Source organism: Mobula hypostoma, chromosome 14 (genome assembly GCF_963921235.1).
Source record: "Mobula hypostoma chromosome 14, sMobHyp1.1, whole genome shotgun sequence".
Taxonomy (NCBI): Eukaryota; Metazoa; Chordata; class Chondrichthyes; order Myliobatiformes; family Myliobatidae; genus Mobula; species Mobula hypostoma.
Window position 1 is genome coordinate 35,079,408 of NC_086110.1, and position 12,190 is coordinate 35,091,597.

General features: G+C 40.4%; 2 protein-coding genes across 4 annotated transcripts in view; one reads left to right on the forward strand and one right to left on the reverse strand.

The window, feature by feature from the left end:
• phkb (phosphorylase kinase, beta) overlaps positions 1-2,790 on the reverse strand; it is a 281,176-nt gene extending 278,386 nt beyond the window's left edge. For 2 of the 3 annotated variants that reach the window (XM_063066928.1, XM_063066929.1), the window contains exons 1-2: positions 2,561-2,787; positions 1,360-1,446 (exon numbers count right to left, since the gene is read on the reverse strand). In XM_063066928.1, coding sequence (XP_062922998.1) covers positions 1,360-1,417 — 58 coding nt within the window. In that variant the 5' untranslated portion in view covers positions 1,418-1,446; positions 2,561-2,787. Of the gene's footprint in view, positions 1-1,359; positions 1,447-2,560 lie in introns of all 3 variants that reach the window. The other variant, XM_063066930.1, reaches the window with a different exon arrangement.
• A 24-nt stretch (positions 2,791-2,814) lies between these two features.
• The window catches only part of itfg1 (integrin alpha FG-GAP repeat containing 1), a 266,512-nt gene continuing 257,136 nt past the window's right edge, over positions 2,815-12,190 (forward strand). Inside the window, exon 1 of the mRNA XM_063066932.1 lies at positions 2,815-3,063. Coding sequence (XP_062923002.1) covers positions 2,880-3,063 — 184 coding nt within the window. The 5' untranslated portion in view covers positions 2,815-2,879. The remainder of the gene's footprint in view (positions 3,064-12,190) is intronic.

Genomic DNA, 12,190 nt, shown 5'->3' on the forward strand with positions numbered 1-12,190 from the left:
TTTTTCTCTTTCTGCAGATGCAGCCTGAATATTTCCAGCATTTTTTGCTTTTATTTCAGATTTCTAGCATCTGCAGTTCATTTGATTTTGCTGATTTTTTGCCTGGTAGAAACAAATACGGCAGTCAAATACTAAACATCAGACCATCTGTGGATCGTACTTTATAGATCAACTGACACAGATAAAAGAATACCATTATCTTGGTCCCAAAGATCAGTCTTCTCCTTGTACTTGATAATTCATCCTGTGTTTTAATTTCTTTTCCTTTACATGTTCCTAGGTCAAGTTAAGAGTCATACAACTGAAACCAGAAGAGTATGTTCTGACAAATTCTCAAAAGAAGAATACTTCCTCTTGGAAGCATAGCTCAAATTTGTATTAATATAGCATAGAAATGTCATTATTATTTTCTCTCTTCTAGTCCCAGGGCAACAACTATTCTTTACATTTTACATAAAACACATCTGTCCTTGCCAGACACCACTGGTCACAGACCACCACTCAAAATCATACCCCTCCACCATGATCCTCTATCTTCGACAGCCATGTTCATTTATTATTTTTCAATACACTAACAGTATGATGGAAGTCTAAGTACATGCTTCACAATCCTTGTAAAATGAACATTAACTGTCTAGTAGAGAGCTCGTCAAACACTTCTAAGGTAAAAGCAGGTAAATATCCCATCTTTCTTGATGTGATACCTATGACTTGGTACACCAATTATCATGATCAGTTCTCTATCTTCAATAAGACATGCCTAACCTACAAAATAGAATTATTAGAAATACTGCCACTAGTCATGCTTCCTTAGGCTTACAAATGGGAGACAAATGAAAACATATCAAGTTCAAACATGAACTAGAGTTAAGAATTTATCTGGAAAACAGTTCAGTTGTACTATTCGCACAATATGCCTATACAGGAAAGAAGAAAATGGGAAATCTTGAAAGCATCTCTTACAAGGCTGAAATCCATAAGCAACTATACATTAAACATGCAGTGTTTTTTCTCCTCTCAGGGTGATATAAAGCTGGTGCTAATCAATGAGATTCTGTCCAATACTGAGCTTTTTTTTAAATGGAGGAGTCTTCAGGGACTAGAAAAGAAGCAATTTACCATTGTGATCAAAATCCAAATGCTTACTGGGATAAGGAGATGTTAAAGACACTAGGTAAAACATTTCAGACTTACATTCTTGGAAATCGAAGAGGAGTTACTGGAATTTTTAAGCTAATGCTTAATACCAGTAAATGTATTGTTCTTCCAAACAAATTTACAAACATTTGCAGATGACAAGGACATTTCCAGGATGCCCATTGCAAAATAAATATGAATTAAGCTGCAGCAACAACTTACCTAGTGGTGTGTAATTATGAATGTAGGTGGTGTTGTCATCAAAGTTGGTTATCTCCATTTTCAACTTTCAAAAACAGGCTTCTCTTGCTGCAGTACATTACAGCAATTCACACAGGTTAAATAATTAATTTGCACGTGCCAAATTAGTAATTCTTTTGCACTGATATCAATAAACATACATACAATTCCCATTACATTTTGCAACACTCCAACTGATCACAAGTGTACACATTTGTAATTAAAATCAGGCCTTAAATGTGAATTCAAAGTCAACTTGTTCTTTTAACATTATTTTCATATTTTTGAACAATATTGTACAATGTGAAAGCAGCAACGACGTCGTGACTATGGAAAGTGTAGCAAAATGTAAGTTATAGATTGAAATGGAGAGAATTAAATCTGTTTAGTACAAGGGTAGAAGCCATATGCATTTTGTAACAGAATTTGCGATTGCTTCAAATAACTATGTTTAAATATAGTTTGGTTGGTCGAACTAGGAACTGTGTATTTTTAACATATTCAAAGTAAATGTTACTCTATCAATTGTTACATGGCTATGTGAATATTTCAGTTTCCTTTACACATCGCGAATGTTGTACATTCATGCCAATTACATTTTCAGCTTAAATAGTTTTAACAGCAAAGCCTAAACGTTTTAGAAGTTGTGTGGCCCTCTTCGAGGAGGTTATATTTCAGGTAGTAATAGTAGATGTAACTATCACCAAAATAATCTGGTACATTTATATTTAGACTGTTAAAGAAGATTAGTATGCTCAATTATGCTTAATGGCTGCTTCCCGATTTTAGTTAAGGGTTTGATTACGTGAGAATAAAATGTGCATTTAGAAACTGCATGCAAAACCTGAAAATAACAACGGAACTAACATCCACAGCCAATGAGACCAGAACAGTCGTCCTACAATCTAACAGGGGCCTATAATACAAACGTGATTTGCACAATAATGCAAAAACAACGACTTTCCCTAAATGTGTATATGCATAAGCATTCACATACAGGGCATGCTTATATGCATTTGCAATCAAATTGTGTTAAAACGGTAACTAAAACTTAGGCAAGGACAAGACCAAGTGACGTGACAAACCAAACACACATCGTACAAAGCCAAAAACAAGCCCCCAAGCTACAAACGAGGCACCATCGTGAAAATTTTCTCACTCAATCAACTTATTTATTGCAAACCTGAACGTTTTACTCGTTTTCTGAAATCTGTCAATATCCAGCGCATATCACCCATACTGGTTGAAAATTTCTCTCTGACGGCACTATCGCAAAGTGTATACTTAAAGTTTTCTCGAGGATCCGAGTTAAGTTTCGCGTTTAAGTGTGTTCGTACGACATCTTTTGAGTTTTAGTTTCGTGACGCGGCGTTAACCCCGTTTGATTGGGCGACTGTCGTGGTGCAGCCCGGTTCGCAGCAAGGTTGCGGTGGTTTCCGGCCGTAAAGCAGTTTGTGCGTTGCTAGGTGTCTGCGGCGGGGCTGCTCTGCCACTGCCCGGCCATGGGCCCTACATTCATCCTCGGCGTTTTCTTGTCTGCTGTCGCCTTTCTTCTCCGACATCCCGCAGTCTCCGCGTTGCAGGAGGTCACTGATGAGCTTTTCGGGTCGGAGGCAAGAGGAATCGTGGCTGCTTTCGGAGACTTTAACTCAGATAAACAAACCGACATCTTTCTAATCAGACCAAGTGAGTAGCTCTAAGCAGCCTCTGCATCTTATTGTTGTACTAAAGGTAACAGGTTAATAGGGTATACTCAAGTTTATTTATATCCATTGTTACTGTAGCATCTCTTGAGTTCTACAGAAATTCCAAGGCTGATTGTATTTTTTGTTGATTTATTAAGTAACAAGGTGTGGTTTAAACGCAAACAACAGGAATTCTGCAGATGCTGGAAATTCAAGCAACATACATCAAAGTTGCTGGTGAACGCAGCATGCCAGGCAGCATCTATAGGAAGAGGCGCAGTCGACGTTTCAGGCCGAGACCCTTCGTCAGGTAGTCCTGACGAAGGGTCTCGGCCTGAAACGTCGACTGCGCCTCTTCCTATAGATGCTGCCTGGCCTGCTGCGTTCACCAGCAACTTTGAGGTGTGGTTTAAACATTGTCTACGTTACAATATTCAAATAAGTAATGTAGAGGCTACATTATAGTTAAAAGTACTTCTATGAAATAGTTAAAGTATATTTTTGTTTATTTCAATTGTGATAGGTGAATAGTGTAATCATTGTTCAACTCTGAGCCCTGATACTAACTTGTTTTGGTCGTGACCCTGTCCCCCAAAGTGATGGCATCTGATTCCTTTCTGCCTCTGTCAGCTGATCCAAATTTGACTGGCTTGGTAATCCTTTGTTGAATATTTTTTAACTAATATTTCAAAATTATTTACTGTTAGTAGACCTATGGTTATATAGCCAAGCATTTAGATTCAGCAATTTCAGGTAATGAAAAGCATCATGCAATGTCTTGGAGAATCTTTAGCTGGCACATAACTTTAAATCCATACTAAATATGGTATGTTTTAGTACAAACTCTGGAGCAGGGTACTGTACTGAGGTTTGAGTCCATTGTTCTACAGATGCGAGATTGAATCCCACCATAATTTTTTTTTCTCAGGAGGGAATTTGTTATTCTGGCTTCTGAGATTCCTGACTCACCTCTGATATGACCAATGAGCTGCTCATTTCAAGGTGCAACTAGACATTGCAATTAAATTCTGGCTTTAACAACAGTGCACAATCCTGGATAAATAACAGGAAATGTGCATGTCTAAGTGATCCAGGAAGAAATGGGAAAAGATGTTTGCAAATACAAATGTTTGTAAGTATCTGGTTTTGCCAAGGTTACTATGCTGTAATTTTCAGTGTGCTGTTGGACAATATCTAATTTATTATGACAGGAAGAAGTAAATTCTGAAGATGATTCCAAAACTTATGTTTTGGTGTTGTAATTCTGCGGGCATTCTGAACAGAAAGCCAATCTCTTAGCTATAGACTTTGATTCATGCAGAAATATACAGATTATGAGTAGGTTCAATAGTTTGCTTGAAGCCTTAAGCACAAGGGATGACGTAATGGCACAGTGGCTAGAACTGCGGCTTCACAATTACAGCACACTGGATTCAGTTCAGAAACTTGGGTCCTGTTCCTGGAGTTTTTATTTTCTGTCAAACCATGTGAATTCTCTCTAGGTGCTCAAAGATTCCTCTTGTATCTCAAAGACATGGAATTCCCCCTTGTGTATAAACGAATGGTACAATCTATGGGCTGATAGAAACGAGGAGAGAATGAAATGGGATTAGTGTGAGTGCTGAATGTTTGGTATGCACTTGGTGAGCTGAATACTTCCGTGCTTTATGACTATGTGAATATCTGTGATGGTTCAGTTGTCAGTTGTAGATAAGGTCAGGAATCACAGAGTAGTTACAGCACAAGAGCAGGCTAAATGGCCTATTGAGTACATACAGGGCCTGTTTAAGAGTAATTCGTTTCTCCCTCTCTCTATTACTTACTTAATCATTTCTCTTTTGAATGCCACAATTGAATCAATCTCCACAAAGTATCTGTGGCAGTGCATTTGGATCCAAGCTACCTGATGTGTTTCATCTTAAATTATCTTCTTGTCACTTGCAATTCTATTACCTAACACTTAACTTTGTCTTTTGGTTCCTGAACTTTCCTGCAATTATTCTAAGCAGAATTTTAAATATTTCATGGAACAGAGAACAGGCACAGGAGCAGGCTATTTCGCCCACAATGTTGTGCCGAACCAGCCAAAAAGCAAATCAAGAACACCCAAACACTAATCCCTCCTACCTGCACCATGTCCATATCCCTGCATCTTCCTTATATCCATGTGCCATATCCAAAGATCTCTTAAAAGCCTCTAATGTATTTGCCTTCACCACCATACCAGGCAGCACATTCTAGGTATCCACAACTGTACGAATAAAAAAAAACTTACCTCTCACATCCTACTTGAACCTACCATCTCTCACCTTCGATGCATGCCCTCTGGTATTAGACATTTCAACCTTGGGAAACAGATACTCTGTCCACTTTATCTATGCCTCTCATAATCTTGGAAACCTCTATCAGATCTCCCCTCAGCCTCCGATGCTCCAGAGAAAACAATTCAAGTTTATCCAGCCTCTCATGATAGCACATGCCCTCTAAACCAGGCAACATCCTGATAAACCAAATTAAGAGATCCAGCTTGGACTGGGGGACTTCAGTTAAGCAAGGATTGGATAGGCTAGTATTGTTCTTACTGGCGTGTAGGAGGCAGAGATGTGACCTTAAGGAAGTTCATACTATTGCGAGGAGCATGGGGTAGAAAGTTGATCTTTGTCCAAGGGTAGGGGAATTTAAAACTAATATAAAACTTAAATTAGAGAAGAGAAATATTTCAAGAATATCTGGATAAATTTCTCACAAAAAACATAATTGGTATCTAGGATGAGCTATCAGAGGAAGTAGTGGAGGCAAGTATACTCATAGTATTTAAAAGGCATTTCAACAGATACGTAGACAGGGAAGAAATAGAGGGATATGAACCTGATGCAAGAAAATGGGATAGCGTTAAGTAGTTGGTATGAACGAGTCAAGCTGAAGGGCCTGTTTCTGTACTGTTTGACTGAATGATATTCCCCTCACAAGGGGAACAATCTTTTTCTCTCATTTGTCCATATAACTGAAGTCCTTCATCTCTGTAAGTCTTCCAGTAAATTTACATCCCTGTTTTTCTCTAAAGTATGATATCCAGACCTGAATGCAATATTCTGATTTTTAACCAAACCAAGCTCAAGCCTTAAGTTCAAATTTATTATCAAACTTTTTATATCATATATAATGTTAAGGTCCATCTTTTTACACGCACTCACAAAACAAACACAATAGAATACACACATGCATGTGCACGTGTGCCTTCTACATATCCAATTTGCAAATGAGGACAAATTGAGCAAGTAGTGATTTTAAAAATAAGTAAACAAAAACACATGGAACATGAACTGCAGAGTCCACAGCTGTGGAGCCCGTTCAGTATGAGGTGGGTGCAGCCGATCTCGGAGCCTGATGGCTGCAGGGCAACAACTGCTCCCAAACCTAGCAGCGTGGGACCAAGACCCCTGCACCTCCCACCTGACGATAGTAGTGAGAAGAGAGGGAGACAGGTCAAATGCAGGCAGATGGTGCTGATCACCTGTGTGCGTTCCACTCTTGATCGCGCCAATTTTCATCTTGCTTGATGCTTTAATCAGTGTGGAGTAATGGAGCCGACCACTGGTTTGTCTTTCACTATCAGGCCTTGATGCATCGTCCAACCCCAGTAATGGACACCCCAGCCGTACCTGCGCTCTCAAAAGTCTAGTTTGCTGAAACCTCAAGGAGATGGCAAAAGTGCTAGATCATTTTGTTGGTTCTAAAGTACATGTTTAAAATATGAATTATTTATGGTAGATGACAAATGGCACTTGTATCATAAAAATTACTATTCCTGAATATCCACCCTTAACATTAAATGTTGTTATCAACTCCAAATCCTCCAATCAACATCATGTGAGTTACTGTTGACCAGAAATTCAACTGAACCAACCACATAACTATCATGATTTATTTATTTATCTGTTTGTTCATTTTTAATATCTGGCGTCAACTGTCAAGGTTGACCTCTTGGTCTAAGTTCTGGAATTCCTTACCCAACAGTTCTGCAAGTACTTTCACGGAAGAATAAACAGGCATTGAATCACTATTCCTCTCAAGGGCCATTAGTGATGGGAAGTACTGCCAGCCTTGAGAACAATGTGCATATGTTGATAAATAAGCAAGTTTACTGTGAGGCTGGATATCCTGTAGTGAGTGACTCACCTTAAGGTGTTCCACCCTCTACCTGGCACAGCTCTAAGTGGAATATATTGCATATTCTATGATAAGAGCAGATTCAAAAACACTTGAAGCTCAATACAATCCAGGAGAAATAAGTCTGCTATCTATCATTCTGACTGTTCATTTCCTCTAACAATTGCTGTAGTTATAGATAAATAGATACTTTATTGATCCCAAAGGAACTTATTGTCACTAGCATGACAAATGCACAGATATATACATTTAAGAAGAGAAGTAAGAAAAAATTTTAAACAGTTACCTCAAACAGTGTAATAGGAGGGTGTCATTACTTCCCCAGCTCATTGTAGAGCCTAATGGCTGAGGGTAAGAATGACCTCATATAGCACTCTGGAGCAGTGCAGTTGTCTTGGTCTATTACTAAAAGTGCTCCTCTGTTCAACCAAGGTGGCATGCAGAGGGTGAGAAACATTGTTCAGAATTGCCAGGATTTTCTGTACGGTCCCTAGTTCTACCACATCCTCCAGTGACTTCTATAACAGAGCCAGCCTTTCTAATCAGTTTATTGAGCCTGTTGGCATCACCAGCATTGATGCCTTTGCCCCAGAACACCATCGCATAGAAGATTGTACTAGCGACAACAGACTGGTAGAACATATGAAAGAGAGGCCTGCGTACTCCAATGGACCTCAGTCTTATCAGGAAGTAGAGGTAACTCTGGCCCTTCTTGTACACAGCCTCTGTGTTAGTGCTCCACTGAAGTCTGTCATCCAGGTGCACCCTCAGGTACTTGTTTATCAATGTCATGCAAAAGACACCTCCCAAACTAAGAGTCACAGTCACATGGAAGCATCATACCCTACAGTTTTCCCTCCAAGTTGCACACTGAACTGATTTGGAAGTATGTTGCACGTCCTTTTTATTTCTGTTACTAAATTCTGGAACTCCTCACTCGGTAACATTGCACGTGTGCCTCCACCAGAAGAAGCTACTACCTTCTCAAGGCCAAGTAGGAATGGAAACCAATGCCAGCCATGATGGTGATGTTCAGATGATAAGTAAATACAGCTTCTATCTATACCTTGCACAGAATGTTGGAGGAACTTCCTTTCCAATCCTGATGAAGGGTCACAGCCTGAAAAATTGACTGTTTATTTCTCTATTAGATGCTACGTGACCTGCTGAGTTCCTCTAGCAGTTTGTTTGCATTGCTCAATACTTTCAGGATCGTCAGAATTTATTGTATCTCTATTCCAGTATCCTTTTTAAATTCTGCCCACTAGTTTGTATTGTATCTCCTTGGTCAACCTTAGAAAACCATAACTCCACATTTTCCTGTATTAAATTTCATTTGCTATGTATCCCCTCAGCCTCCTCAAAATGGTACTGATAAAGTGGTGACTTTGCATGCAGCTCAGATGGGAATCAGCAGATATTCCCATTTAGGACTAGTATAGCTGAAATCCACAATCACAGTCAAGTGAGCAACATAATTTTATGATATTTAAAAAATCTATCGATATTTAAATCTGGCAATATTGGCAGGATCCCAGACTGCAGGCTTGGCTTGCAAGTGCAGTTCCCCTTTAAGAAAATGGAAGCATGGAAGACAGGCCAGCCTGCAGGTATGACTGAAGTACAGAGGTCGTAGTCTACCACAACCCCCAAGTCCTGACTATACTGCAGGCAAACACAGTGTCTCCGGAGAATGAAATTGAAGACCACTGAGCCAGAGGGACCGCTGTGTGCTTGCTGACTTCTGCCATTTCAGAAGCAGTGTTACAGCCTGATGAGTTCACCATTCTCCGCAAAGGCAGGACATCTCAGTCTTTTAAAGGTAGAGGAGTTGGAGTATGTTTTATGATTAACTCATCACGGCTTTGTCTCACTCGACCTGGAATATCTAGTGGTCAAATGTCGTTCATTTTATCTGCCTAGGGAATTTTCTGCCATCACCCTGGTAGTGGTGTACGTTCCACCTCAGGCCAATATCAGGCAGACGCTGGAGAAACTAAGCAGTCATGAAACAGCGTACCCGGATGCTTTCCCTACCGTTGCGGGGAATTTCAACCAGGCCAGTTTGAAGTAGTTTCTTAACAACTATAACCAACTTTTCGCCTGTGGTACCAGAGGAGCCAACACACTTGACCATTGTTATACGTCCATCCCATACCCACACTTTGGAAAGTCTGATCACCTGGCTTTACTTCTACTCTCAGCGTTTAGGCAGAGAATAAAGACCACAGCTCCAGTGGTGAGAACCAAGAAGGTATGGTCAAGGGAGGTGAAGGAGTGCTTACTGGATTGCTTTGAGTCGGTGAAGTGGACAACATTCAGGGATTCATCTTCAAGTCTGAATGAATATGCCACAGTTGTTACCCACTTCATCAAGACCTGTGTGGATGTGTGTGTGTGTGGCTTCAAGACCATGCCAGATATACCCAAGCCAAAAGCCGTGGATAAAACAGGAGATTCGTTGGCTGCTGCAGGCTAGATCTGTGCCATTCAAGACCAGTGATCCAGAATTGTGGAAGTAGTCCAGGTATGACCTGTGAAAGGCTTTTTTAAGAGCAATAAAACAATTCAGATTGAAGTTAGAGATGACATTGGTGTATACAGCTCCGGCAGGATTTACAGGCCATTACTTCCTACAAAACAAAACCTAACATCATAAATGGCTGTGATGCTTCACTCACAGATGAGTTCAACACTTTTTATGCATACTTTGAATGGGAGAATAAAACATCCCCTATGTGTATCCCTGCAGCATCGGGTGATCCTGTGATCTCTGTTTGGAGGCTGGTGTCAGAGCATTTTTGAAGAGGGCCAACCTTCGCCATCGTGGTCAGGCTGTGATGGTGTACCTGGTAGGGCATTGAAAACTTGTGTCAAGCAATTAGAAGGAATGTTCAAGGACATCTTCAATCTTTCACTGCTGCATTGGTGGTTCCCAGCTGCTTCAAAATGGTGACAATCATACCAATGCCCAGAAAAAGCAAGGTGAGCTGCCTCATCAACAATCACACAGTTATATTCGCGTCTACTTTGATGAAATGTTTTCAGAGTGGTCATAGCCAGAATCAACTCCTGCCCAAGCAAGGACCTGGACAGGCTGCAATTTGCCTATCAGCACAATAGGTCTGTAGCAGATGTAATCTCACTGTCTTGCCACTCAGCCTTGCATCACCTGGCCAAAAGCAATATCTACTTCAGGCTGCTGTTTATTGATTACAACTCAGTGTTCAACACAGTCATACCCTCAGTTCTAATCAACAATATCCAAAACCTGGGCCTGTGTACTTGCCTCTGCAACTGGATCCATGACTTCTTCATTGGGAGACCACAGTCAGTGCGATTCGGAAATAACATCTTCAGTTCACTGACAGTCTACACTGGCACACCTCAAGGATGCTCTCTACACCCATGATGATGTGGCTAGGCACAGCTCAAATGCCAACTATAAATTGACTGATGCCACAACTATTGTTGGGAGAATTTCAGATGGTAATGAGGTGTACAGAACAAGAGAGATCAGCTGGTTGAGTGGTTTTACAACAACTTTGCACTCAATGTCAGTAAGACCAAGGAATTGATTGTGAATTTCAGAAAGGAGCACGCATTAGTCCTCCGTGAGGGATCAGCAGTGTAAAGGGTGAGCAGTGTTAGGTTCCTGGGTGTCAATATTTCTGATTGCAAAGAAGGCATGACAATGGCTATATTTCAGTAGGAGTTTGAGGTTCAAAAGTACAATTTAATGTCAGAGAAATGTATACAATATACATCCTGAAATGCTTTTTTTTTTGCAACCATCCATGAAAACAGACGAGTGCCCTAAAGAATGAATGACAGTTAAATGTTAGAGCCACAAAATCTCCATTTTCCCAGTGAGGGGGAAGACATAACAAACAACTCACTGGTTTACGATGTTAAAAGCCCGTACGTCGCTTTTTTCAAGCTCTGTGCCTGAAGATCGCAAATATCCCGGCTCTCCAGGCATACAGCAGATATTCCGACGACACACGGGTCTCCTGTCATGACACCTATCCTCGATCTGCCTATCTCCAGAGCCCCGAGATCCTAGGCTTCCGAAGTTGAGCAGGACTTTTAGGCCGACCCTTTTGCATGCCGAACAACGGACAGTTATGGAACCCCGAGAGGGGTCCCATTCCTGCAAAGAACCATAGTTAGTGTGTAACTCCAGGTCAGGGTCTTCAAAAGAACCCTGAAAGGGAAAAATAGAGATATCAAAGATGGAAATAGAGCTGTTTCCGAAGATGCAAGCAAAGGAGTCGCCATTAACCCTCCTAAGCTCCGCCTTTTAGTATGTCACCAAAGTATCTCGCAAATTTCTACAGGTGTACATGGAGAGCATTCTAACTGGTTGTATCGTCGTCCGGTGTGGAGGGGCCACTGCTCAGTCAACTCCATCATGGGCACAAGGCTCCCCCAGCATCGTGGACACCTCAAGAAGGTGGCATCCATCATTAAGGACCCTAACACCCATGTCTGATCCAACTGTCTAATTTTAATTGTCATTTCCTTTGCAGTTTAACAATTAATTACCTGCTTGTATTTTAAGTAGTTTTTATATGCATAACAGTTTTATATGCCTCTTGTGGCTATACAAAGTGTAATTCTGAAGCATCTTTGTACTTTCATTAAATGAAGGAATATTTTGGTTAATTTTACTGCAATATTGAATACGTATTTTCTAATTGGTTGTCTCTTGTCTGTGGATTTGAATGGAATTTCCTTATTTCTGAGTATAAAAGTAGCAGCTTTATGCTAGGCATCTTGTTTAGTTTCTCTCTTTTTCAATCAGTAAGATCCTCTGTCAATGTTCTGTTCCCGTTCACTTCGTTCTATGAACTTTTAGTAAAACCATACTGAAGCAACAACTTTTATGCCTCATTCTTGACTTCTAAAAGAACCTTGGATTTAAACACCAGAATCCAAAATCTAGGATATGTCCT